This window comes from Staurois parvus, unplaced genomic scaffold (genome assembly GCF_062004578.1).
Source record: "Staurois parvus isolate SC_StPar_1 unplaced genomic scaffold, SC_StPar_1.0 ptg000030l, whole genome shotgun sequence".
NCBI lineage: Eukaryota > Metazoa > Chordata > Amphibia > Anura > Ranidae > Staurois > Staurois parvus.
Window position 1 is genome coordinate 2,339,075 of NW_028317826.1, and position 12,705 is coordinate 2,351,779.

The 12,705-nt window shown below is 46.9% G+C and overlaps 1 protein-coding gene across 1 annotated transcript in view; it reads right to left on the bottom strand.

The window, feature by feature from the left end:
* The window catches only part of EIF3H (eukaryotic translation initiation factor 3 subunit H), a 230,832-nt gene extending 219,688 nt beyond the window's left edge, over window positions 1–11,144 (bottom strand). Inside the window, exon 1 of the mRNA XM_089659037.1 lies at window positions 10,989–11,144. Within this exon, the coding sequence (XP_089515163.1) occupies window positions 10,989–11,069 (81 nt within the window). The 5' untranslated portion in view covers window positions 11,070–11,144. The remainder of the gene's footprint in view (window positions 1–10,988) is intronic.
* Between the last annotated feature and the right edge of the window lie 1,561 nt (window positions 11,145–12,705).

Genomic DNA, 12,705 nt, shown 5'->3' on the forward strand with positions numbered 1-12,705 from the left:
GTATCACCTCCCCCTTCCTTTAGATTGTAAGCTCCTCGAGCAGGGCCCTCCTATTCCTTCTGTACTGAAATGTATTGTAATTGTACTGCCTCCCATATATTGTAAAGTGCTGTGCAAAGTGTTGGCGCAATATAAATCCTGTATAATAATAATAATGACTTGGTCGGACGATTTCCGAAATCATTGCTGGCACCATCGGATTAGCGAGTGAACGACGTTTTTGATTTTCGGACGAAAAATTGTTCGGAATTCGAACCATGTATGGCCTGCATTAGAAGCTGATCGGCTACCATGCACAGCTGCACCTGATCTTGCACTCTCCAGTTATAGTAAATGTGTTTTGAAGGGAACTACTTTTGCCGAAATGTATATGACAACAATAAAGTCATTTTATGATACAAATAAGATATATACACGCAACACACTTGAAAAACAGATATTACCTTGTAAAAGTAGTGGTAACCTCATCGCAAGACCAGTCACTCTGTACAAAGAGAGCAGTTACCCCTGATTCACATATCCGCATTCCTGCAGGCCGTGTTTTGCACGGGCACAAGAGCCTATTCATTTGAATGGACTCCTGTGCCCAGGGACACGCAGGGAAGAAGTCCCTGCACTTCTTGGAAACCGCAGCCCGCACGGGAACCCCAGTGCAGTTGCGATTTCCACACACACGTGACTTTGCATTTCCAGATAAAGGGGTGCGCGCGAGCCGCTAGCTCCCTACCCATGCCGCCGTTCGCGGCTGCCAATCACCTATGCGTTTCGTCATCCGACGTCCTCACGTTGGTTCATCTTTTCGCTCCGTGAAGGCGTCACTACATTCTGTGTGAGGCTAGCGTCTCGGCTTTCTGTGATTTTAAACTAAATGTGTTTGTTGCTAGTGTCGGCTATGACACTGTTCCATGTGAGTGGATTATGAGTTTTTATGAATAAACGTCTTGTAAGGTATCACACGATTGATTGTTTGTTTTTTCTTTTCTGAGCCTGTGTACGAAGTTCTTGGAATTCAGTCTGGAAGTTTTCGCTGCCGAGTTATAGATCTGCAGAGAATTGCTCCCAGAGAAGATAAATAAGTGTCTGGATATCCGAGTCTCCCTGACTTGTAATACACTACATCAACACAGTCTCTGAGGGGGGTGCTGCTTCAGATTGAGTGCAGCTTAGAACGAATGCGAAGCAGTTAAACACAGCAGTTGAACTAAAGCAGGAGAACTTAAGAAGCAGGAAGACACATAAACAGCAAGAAGCTCTACTGCATGCTGGACAGACTGCAAGCAAACACCCTGGGAAACTTCTCTTACATACCCGAGTCCCTCTCCGTGTACCTTTATATAATATGCCCCCTCTTCTCCTTATCACATTACTATCCTCTGTTCCCAAATCTCATTTCTTTACCCCTCTGCTCCACCCCAAAACTTGTACATCTCCCCCTCACTGCTATCATCTCCCTACTATTGCTCTCTTCACCTCCCCAAAATGCCTCTTCCACTCCTCCTCATTTTCCTCTCCTCCGTTCCCAAAATCCATTCACTATATCCCTCTGCTCCTCCCAAACAATTGTTTGTGTCCTCACTGCTTCCTTCGCCCCTCTACGGCACCCACCACCTCTTCCTATTACTCCACTCTCCCACTGACCCGAATACCTCCACTAGTGGTTTCTCACGCTCCTGCACATCCCGCTCCCATGCCACCTTTCTCACCCTTGTCCCCCCGCGGTTATGAGGAGGAGATCTCACCGAATCCTGGCCCTCCACCACCTCCCTCACCTGCACAACACCCTTCCGCCTCCAACCGCCGCAACTTAGTATCTGTCCCCCTGCTCCCTAAAATCTCCCCCCCCCCCCGTTTTCATGTGCACTCCTGAACGCCCGATCGGTGTGCAACAAGCTTACCGCCATCCACGACCTCTTTGTTTCCCGCTCCCTCAACCTCCTAGCGATCACGGAAACCTGGATCCAGCCAACTGACTCTACCTCCCCTGCTGCACTCTCCTACGGAGGTCTCACCTGGACCCACTCACCCAGACCTAACGGTCGTAAAGGTGGTAGGGCTGGTCTGCTCCTGTCACCACAGAGCACCTTCCGAGTCCTCCCAAACCCCCGCTCCCTATCCTTCTCCTCCTTCGAGGCCCACTGCGTCCGACTATTCTCCCCAACCCCCCTGAAGATTGCTGTGATATACCGGCCCCCTGGATCCATACCCCGCTTCCTGGATGACTTCTCCTCCTGGCTACCCTTCTTCCTCTCCTCTGAGCTACCCACCATCATCCTTGGGGATTTCAACATCCCTGTCAACCTCGACAACCCAGACACAGCCCGTCTCCTCCACTTAACCTCCTCCTTTACACTTGCACAGTGCATACAATCCGCCACCCACTCCGACGGTAATATCCTTGATCTCGTCTTCTCCAACCGCTGCGCTCCCCACAACCTCACTAACACCTCCTTCCCTCTCTCTGACCACAACCTGATCACCTTCTCTATCTCCTCGTCCTCCAACGCCTACCCCTCCAAATGCCACACTACTACCAGCCGTAACCTCCGCAACCTTAACCCTGCCCCCCTCCACTCTGCAGCTGATCAACTCCACGACCGCATCCTCCCCCTGTCCTGCCCTGACTTGGCTATGACTGCCTACAACAACGCGATGTCAACAGCCCTTGACTCACTAGCGCCTTTAACCACACACAACATCAGACCCCGACCACTCCAGCCCTGGCAGACTGATCACACCAAAACCCTCAAACGACACAGTCGTGCCCTGGAGCGACTATGGCGCAAAACCAAATCCCAACAAGCCTTCACCCGCTACAAATCTGCCTTCCACACCTACACCTCCTCCCTCCATGCTGCCAAACAGGCCTACTTCTTGACCCTCATCAAGGCCCTCTCCTCCAATCCTCGCCGACTCTTCTCCGCCTTTAACTCTCTACTCTCTCCACCCAGCACCTCACTCACTGCCCTTGAGATTGCCAATCACTTCAAAAACAAGATTGACACAATTCGCAAGGACATTGCCGCAGCTCACACACCCTCTCAACCCGTCCCCTCTCACACAGCTACCCCCTTATCCCCCTCGACATAACCCGCAGGGACTTCGTCGCTGCTCAAACTCTCTCCAACCCCCTTCACCCTCACTCAGCTACCCCCTCATCACCCCTCTCCCACGGCCCCACCACTGCTCTGACCTCCTCTTCCACCCCACATTCCTCATACTGAAGCTCCCCCAACACTCCGCACCTTTGACCTTACTACCATCGAGGAAGTCTCCAAGATCCTCTCTGATGCCCGCCTCACCACCTGCCCCCTCGACCCTATCCCCTCACAACTCCTACGACCTCCTTCCCCCTCCATCCTACGCTCCCTCACCCACATCTTCAATCTCTCCCTCTCCTCCGGCACTTTCCCCTCCCCTCTGAAACATGCACACATCACCTCCATACTTAAAAAGCCCTCCCTGGACCCCAATGACCCGAACAACCTCAGACCCATCTCCCTGCTCCCATTTACATCTAAACTCCTCGAGCGCCTAGTCTACACCCGCCTATGCTCTCACCTCAACGACAACAACCTCCTCGATCCCCTACAGTCCGGCTTCCGTCCCCTACACTCCACCGAAACTGCCTTACTCAAACTCTCCAACGACCTGCTAACCGCCAAAGCTAATGGCCACTATTCAGTGCTCCTACTCCTTGACCTCTCTGCGGCCTTCGACACAGTCGACCACCCCCTCCTCCTCAAAAAACTACACTCCCTCGGCCTCAGAGATTCTGCTCTCTCCTGGCTCTCATCCTACCTGTCACAAAGCTCCTTCAGCGTTACCTATAATGCTACCACCTCCCCCTCACTGTTGGGGTCCCTCAAGGCTCTGTCCTCGGGCCCCTTCTCTTCTCCATCTATACCTCCTCCCTTGGCCAACTCATACACTCTCATGGCTTCAACTACCACCTCTATGCCGACGACACACAAATCTATCTCTCAACCCCCCACCTCACCCCCTTGGTCTCAGCCCGAATCACACACCTACTGAGCGACATATCAGACTGGATGTCACTCCACTTCCTTAAATTGAACCTCTCCAAAACCGAGTTTCTTGTCTTCCCTCCAGCCCGGACACCACCCCCCATTGACTTCTCCATCACGTCCAACAACGCTACCATCAAACCCGCCCTGCAGGCCAGAGTACTTGGTGTAATTCTGGACTCCAATCTATCCTTTCAACCCCAAGTCCAATCTTTAACAAACTCGTGCAGACTCCACCTCCGCAACATCGCTAAAATCTGCACGTTCCTAACCCCAGAAACCACTAAACAGCTCATCCACTCCCTCATCATATCACGACTCGACTACTGCAACTCCCTCCTCACTGGCCTGCCTCGCCGCTGGCTATCCCCACTTCAGTCGATCCTGAATACGGCTGCCAGACTCATTCACCTTTCCAACCGCTCTGTCTCCGCCACCCCCCTCTGCCAATCCCTCCACTGGCTTCCGATTGCGCAACGGATCAAATTCAAAATCCGAACACTAACGTACAAAGCCGTCCACCATACTGCCCCGAACTACATCACTGACCTAATATCCAAGTACCGCCCAGCACGCACACTCCGCTCCTCACAAGACCTCCTTCTCTCTAGTTCCCTGGTCTCCTCCTCCCATGCCCGCCTCCAGGACTTCTCCAGGGTGTCACCCATCCTCTGGAACTCCCTGCCCCAACCCATCAGATTATCACCTACTCTCCTCTTCTTTAGGCGCACCCCGAAAACCCATCTCTTCAGGGAAGCCTACCCCACCCCCTGCTAACTTGCCGACCTCCCCCACTCTTCCTACCACTCCATCCCCCACAGCTATCTCCTCCTGTGCCACCATCCCCTCCCTCCTAGATTGTAAGCTCGAAAGAGCAGGGCCCTCAATCCCCTCATGTTTTGCATTGTATTGGTATTGTTCTGTCACATGTTCTGTCCCCCTTTGTAATGTACAGCGCTGAGCAAACTACTGGCGCTTTATAAATACTATATAATAATAATAAACAAGCTGAGAGAGGAATGATTTGAAAAGCTGGTCACCGCTGAGTCTGCCTGCAGAGTATTGCTCCCAGAGAAAACAAGTGTAATTGCCGGTTTATAATTTAACTGGCAATTTGCTCTAGGGAGTTTATTCATTTCTGTTGGTGGTGGATTTGCACAAAATTGTTCTTATGGTGATGGACATTTTTCACTGCTGATAAAAAAGAAAATTCTTAAAGACATTTTTTGGTCATACATTTTTTCACTGTTTTATTTGAATATTTAATTTTGATAGCGCTACCTTTTTTTTTTTTATGATTGCAACCTTTATTTAGGGGTAAGGTTTAGCTGCTTGTGTTGATTACATGTGAACACCTTTGGCGCTATTATCATTTATATTTTTTTCTTAAAGACGGAAATGGGATTTATAATCCCAGACCCTATATAGTTTATAAATATATTAAAAAGGATCCCAACACTGAACCTTGGGGTACACCACTGACAACCCCAGACCATTCAGAGTATGAATCATTAACCGCTACTCTCTGAATACGATCTTTTAGCCAGTTTTCTATCCATTTAGATACGGGTTTTACAAGCCTGTAGACTTTACCCCACACATTAGCTGTGTGTGGGGAACTGTGTCAAATGCTTTTGCAAAATCCAAGTACCGTATTTTTCGCGCCATAAGACGCACTTTTTTTCCCCAAAAAAGGGGGGGGGGAATGTCAATGCATCTTATGGAGCAAATATAAAAGCGGCCGGTCCGGTATCTCTGCCACCACCATGTCAGAATATCGGGCCGGCCGCTCAGCTCTTCTCTCCTGTAGGACCTTACCTGTTCCTCGCTCCAGCGCTGTAGTCTTCCCGCGCCGGCTTCTGTGACAGCCTGGTGCTCACTGCGCATGTGCGAGAAGCACTACGCTTTGTGAATGGTCCAGCGTCTTCTGGGACACATGACAGGTCCCAGAAGGCACCGGGCCATTCACAAAGCACAGCACTTCTCGCGCATGCGCAGTGGGCACCCGGCAGTCACAGAAGCCGGGGCGGGAAGAAGAGAGAAGGACAACTCCGCGGAAGTGGGAACGGGTACCTGTCAAATTCGGGTACCCGCTCCCCCTCCCCAAAGGTCCGCAATCTCTGGTCATCCCCTGCACTGTCTGCAGTCTCTGGTCATCTGTACTATGTCCCTGGTATTTTCCCTGTACTGTGTCTGCAGTCTCTGGTCATCTCCTGTACTGTGTCCGCAGTCCATTGGTTCAGAATACTTTTTTTTCTTGTTGTCCGCCTCTAAAATCTAGATGCGTCTTATAGTCAGGTGCGTCTTATGGAGCGCGCAATACGGTATAACACGTCCACCACCACCCCTCTGTCCAAGGTTATGCTCACCCCTTCATTAAAAGAAACCAGATTTGTTTGACAACTTATGTCTTTCATGAATCCATGCTGTCAGTTGCATAAAATATTTTTTTCCAGCAAGAACTCATCTATATGGTCTTTTATTAAACTCTCCAGTATCTTCCCAACTATAGAAATTAAAAAGGTCTATAATTACTTGGTAAAGATTTTGACCCCCTTTTAAATATTGGCCTCACGCCAATCCAGTAGTACTATGCCAGTCATTAAAGAGTCCCTAAAAATTAGAAACAATGGCTTTGAAATGACAGAGCTCAACTCTTTAAGGACCCGTGGGTGTATGCTATCCGGTCCAGGGGCTTTATTCACCTTTATTCTGTCTAAATATTTTTGGATCATATCAATTGTGAGCCAATGTGGATCATCTGGAGCTGTGTCCATACCATGCCCATTGTGGACAAGAGCTCCCCCATGCTCCTTTGTATACACTGAGCTGAAGAAGGTATTAAAAAAAAATGTGCCTTCTTTGTCCTCAGTCACCCACTCTAGATTAATTTGTAAAGGGCCTACATGCTTGGACCAGACCTTTTTACTATTAATATATATGAAGAATTTTTTGGGGTTGGTCCTATCTTTTGCAATCTGTCATTCATTTTCAATTTTTGCGGCCTTTATTAACTTTCTGCATATTCTGTTATATTCTTTGTAATGTTTAAACGATGATAGTGTTTATTTTTATATTTAATAAAAGCTCTTTTCTTATTATTATTTTATAGCTTTTTTAACTTTGGCCATAAGCCACATAGGTTTGATTTTTAGCCTTTTAAACGTGTTGTCCATGGGAATATATATTGCAGTGTGTTCACATACAGTCTTTTTGAAGAACTCCCATTTCGGTGTTGCATTCATCGATGTCAATATTCCCTCCCAGTCTAAGTCTTGGAGAGCAACTTTCAGATTTGGAAAATACATTTGTTAACGCTATAACTTTCATGGAAACCATTTCATTTACACATATTGGGATTTTTTTTTTATTTTAGCAAAGACATGTATCAGAATACATTTTGGACTAAATTTATGATGAAATTAGATTTTTTTTTAATTTTTTACTGGACATGTTTTATAGCAAAAAGGCAAAAATAGTTTTTTTCCTCAAAATTGTCGGTCTTTTTTTTTGTATAGCGCAAACAAAAAACGCACAGGTGATCAAATACCACCAAAAGAAAGCTCAATTCGTGGGAAAAAAAACGTACATTTCATTTGGGTGCAGCGTTGCATGACTGTGCAATTGTCAGTTATCCTCCCTGGCGGTATTCCCGAGTGTAGCTCGGGGTAACATTTCAGTACCAAAAGCGGTAAACCCGAGCTACACTTGGGAATACCATACGGCGCTGCTCCGGCATGTGTTCTTCACTTACCTTACCCTGCGCTCCCACGATGTGTCCCCTGCAGCGTCCCCGGCCATCTCCTCCGGCCGATGCCGGCATCCGGCTTCTGTGTCCTGTCCCTGTGACGTCGGGACGTACGGGCGCCGCCGGCGGCGGGAAATTTAAAAATTTTAAAAAATGTCATTTTTTTTTCTCTCATTTTACACAGTAAAACATTGCTGTTTCAACCTATTTCACATACATATTGTCCCTAGTGCTTTGTCCTGCGCCCTGCCTGCATTTTGTCTGTTCTTGCTGCCTGGAAACTGAGAAATGTCCATGGCGTCCAAAAAGTGTCCCTTTAGGTCAAAAGCGGTTTAGATCAGCTAGAGAACAGCGATAGTAAATCAGAACCACTTACAGAATTGAGTGATAATGATTCGTGGGGGAAATTCGTCATCAGAAACTGAAAACGATTTTGCGACTGAGCTCAGCAATGTGCAAACTTGGCGCTCTATTTCACATTTCAGTGTTTTTGGTTTGATTATATTATTGAATTAAATTTTTTATTATTTTTATATTATTTTTATGATTATTTATTAAATTATAATTTATGATTTTGTGTTTCAAATTTTATCATACCCGGGATGTTTACTAGACTCTTGTTCGGACAGATTTCAGTGAGTTTTTCCTAAAAATTACAGCCTACAATAAAAAAAATACATATTTCCATGCAAAAAAATGGTACCGCTTTCAGCACCAAAAATCTGAAATAATCATACCGCCAGGGAGGTTAAACAGCGCCGTAACGCAAAAGATGGCCTGGCCTGGAAGGGGGGGGGGGGGGGTAAATCCTCTGGAGGGCAAGTGATTAATTTAGAGGAAGGTAAAAAAAAAGACCGTGCCAGATGCCCCCAAGAGCAGCATTAAAAACATCCAGTGTGCATGAGGCCTATAAATCATGGCTGCAGCAGGTGTTCCCCTCCTAGCCACTGCCACTAAAGAGGAAGATAAACCTCCCCCCCCCCCCCCCCCCCCATACCCTCTGGGCTTTTGCACACAGTTGTAGCGTAGGGCATAAAGCCATACAGAGCAAAATACACTTATTATTGCGGCACCCAACAACACCCACGCTGCCTCAACGTACATTACATTAAGAAAAAAAAATGGCTAAGAGGTTAGCACTTATGCCTGGCAGTGCTAAGGGTGGTCATTGGTTCCAATCCCAACCATATCGCCACCTGCCTGGAGTTTGCATGTTCTCCCTGTTCCTATCTTGATTTCCTCTGGGTACTCTGGTTTCTTCCCACTCTCCAAAGACATGCTGGTAGGTAAATGGCCCTAGTATGTGTATGTATGAATGTAAGTTAGGGACCTTAGATTGTACGCCTTTTGAGGGTTAGGGACTGATGTGAATGTACAATATATATGTAAAGCACTGTGTAAATTAACAGTGCTATATAAGTACCAGCAATACATAAAAAAAAAAAAAAATAAATAAAATTGTGTGCAACTCTACGCGTATAAAACTGCCTCCACTCATCTTTACACGCATACATCTTTTTAACCACCTCACGCCCGCCACATAGTAATATGACGGACACAAGGTGGTTCTCTCGTTCTGGGAGGACATCATATGACGTCCTCCCATTCACACCGCGCATGCGCAGCTCAGGGAGCGCGGCGTTCGGTGGTGCGCTGTCCCTGTGCGACACAGTGGATCACCGATCACGGAAAGAGCCAAAGATGTCGGCTCGGTCATGTGATCAGCTGTGTCCAATCACAGCTGATCACATGTAAACAGGGAAATGCCGGTTATCTGCATTTCTCTCCTCACAAGCTGTCACACTGACAGCTCGAGAGGAGAGCCGGTAATCGGCTTTCCGCAGAGGGGACATGTACACCGACCATCAGGGCACTGATGATTAGTTTGCCCTGATGATCAGTGTAGCCCCAGCAGCGCCACCTGTCAGTGTCCATCAGATACTTGTGCCAGTGCCCATCAGTGCCTACCAGTGCACATCAATGCCACACATCAGTGCCCATCTGAGCTACCTTTTTAGTGTCGCCCGTCAGTGCCATGTATCAGTGCCCATCAGTGATGCCTGTCAATGCCCATCAGTGCCTCCTGATCAGTGCATATCAGTGAAGGAGAAAAATCACTTTATTTACAAAATTTTATAACAAAAACTAAGAAAAATCTTTTTAAAATTTTCAGTGGTTTTTGGTTTAAGAAAAAATAAAAAACCCAGAGGTGATTAAATACCACCAAAATAAAGCTCTGTCACAAAAAAAGGATAAAAATTTCATATGGGTACAATGTTGCATGACCACGCAATTGTCAAAGTGTGACAGCGCTGAAAGCTGAACTGGGCAGGAAGGGGGTATAAGTGCCCGGTAGGCAAGGGGTTAAAAAGAAAAATGTTTACATTTTAAAGAATGCACCCATACATGTGTTACCAACGTGAGCAGAGGCGATTCCAAGCAAAATATTTTCCGTAATGTACATTAGTGGGAAAAACTACGATGCAGACATGGTCTCCGGACGCCACAATAAAAGGCGCATTCCAGCCACCACAATGAGGGCACACACTTTTAAGCGCAGTACATACATAAACATGAGCACATTACACGCCATGGGTCATTACACACAAACCCAGGCCTACACCTCCACAAACACACACAGACCTCCACACACAAACCCAGGCCTACACCTCCACAATAAAACAGACAGACCTCCACACACAAACCCAGGCCTACACCTCCACAATAAAACACACAGACCTCCGCACACAAACCCAGGCCTACACCTCCACAATAAAACACACAGACCTCCGCACACAAACCCAGGCCTACACCTCCACAATAAAACACACAGACCTCCACACACAAACCCAGGCCTACACCTCCACAATAAAACACACAGACCTCCACACACAAACCCAGGCCTACACCTCCACAATAAAACACACAGACCTCCACACACAAACCCAGGCCTACACCTCCACAATAACACACACAGACCTCCACACACAAACCCAGGCCTACACCTCCACAATAACACACACAGACCTCCACACACAAACCCAGGCCTACACCTCCACAAACACACACAGACCTCCACACACAAACCCAGGCCTACACCTCCACAAAAACACTTCATCTACCCAAACAACCACCATAAACATATATAAGCCGGAGTTGGGCGACTACTGTGCTGTGCCAGTCTCGCCCCTTGGGCTCCCCTTCCCCGGACTCACCAGGCCGTCTATCTGGACTTGTTTCACCGGGATATCAGCGGCGGCAGCGGCCGTAGTGCTGGGTTCCCTGCGAGATGCCATGTTCACACTTGCAGCTGGAGCCGGAGAGGAAAGAGAGAACACGCGCACCGGAAACCGGATGTAGTCGCAGCTTATGAGTCACGGTCTGCGTCCGACGTGCTCTGCGGCCGCCATGTTGGTTATGGGCACAGCTTTGCCCACAGATCTCCTCGCTTTGTGATGTGGTTACCTGGACTGAATTAGTGTTTTTTCTTCCTTTTTTGCATACAGTTTGAACCATTCAGCATATATAAAAAATAAAGTAAACTGTAAACACAAATAGAATACACGTAGATTAACTGTAATACTAGTACATTTCTCTATTAGTTTTATTTACGTAGCTCCCAACTGCCACTGATTTAGAAGGACTGTCCCTGATATGGAACAAAGTCCCTCTTTCCATCTCACTTGTCCCTCATTTCGATCTGATCTATATAGTTGTATATAAAATGCGCTATTTATCTTTCAAAAGGTTTTTCACAGGGCTAAACCTTTCATCCAGTTTCTAAATTTCTGCATTGGTAAATTTCAAAAGCCAATATAAAGGAATAGTAGTGGTTAAAAAAAAAGCACAATTGTGTTTAACTAATAAGTTTTCGTGTAATTCTCCTTTAAGGGGGCGTGGCAGGGTGTGTGCCCTATTCCTACAAACGTTTGCTGATGCAAAAAGTTGGGAGGTATATATTTATTATGTATTTATAGTGCCAACAAATTAAAGATGACCATCACCCCTCTCCCCCTTCCCCGTGTAAAAAAAGAACTAAAAGCATTTTATATTTCATTTTGAAGACAGTAAGGGAGGGTTATAACTCCTGACAGTTTTATTTTTGCCATCTGTATCCCATTGAAGAGACTTCCCTTCACTTCCTGTCCCACAGCCACAACAGGAAGTGAGAGGAAATCCCTCCAATGCTAGGGAATCCCTGGCTGTCACCAGAACTAATGTCGACATTGATAGATTTCCATAATATCTCTCTTCTGGTGACAACCCAAACTTTGTGTTGTCACCAACAATTCAGTCTAGGACAGCGATGGTGAACCTATGACACGCTTGGCACAGCTGGCACACAGGGACCTCTCTATGGGTACGCGAGCGGATCGCTACCTCCAATTACTTTGTGTGTGGCTCACAATACATAAAAATAGCAATAAGATGCTACCCCTCAACCAAAGGCAGTTTACATACTAGTAGTGGAGTTATATTGAAGCCATTTTGACCACACTTTAGTAAACTTTTTAGTACAACCTCTGTGAGAATAAGTGTCTTTGTATAAAACAGGGGTCTCCAAATTTTCTAAGCAAAGGACCAGTTTACTGTCCTTCAGACTTTGAGGGGGCTGGTCTGTGACCAGTAAAAGAAGAAAATTCCCCAGTGTCAATGGGAGTAAACAATACCCCATCATTGGTATAATTGGGAGGAATATTCCTCCACTGTTGGTATCGCTGAGAGGAATAGTACCCCATTGCTGGTGTCAGTGGGAGGAATAGTGCCCTGTTATTGGTATCAGTGGCAGGAATTATACCCCTTTGTTGGTGTCAGTGGGAGGAATGGTGCCCCAAGGGCTGGAGAAAAGCAAGCAAAGGGCCAGATGTGGGCTCCTGGGCTGCAGTTTGTAGACCATTGATCTTGGGGGATAAAAGGGTAAATCACATTTCT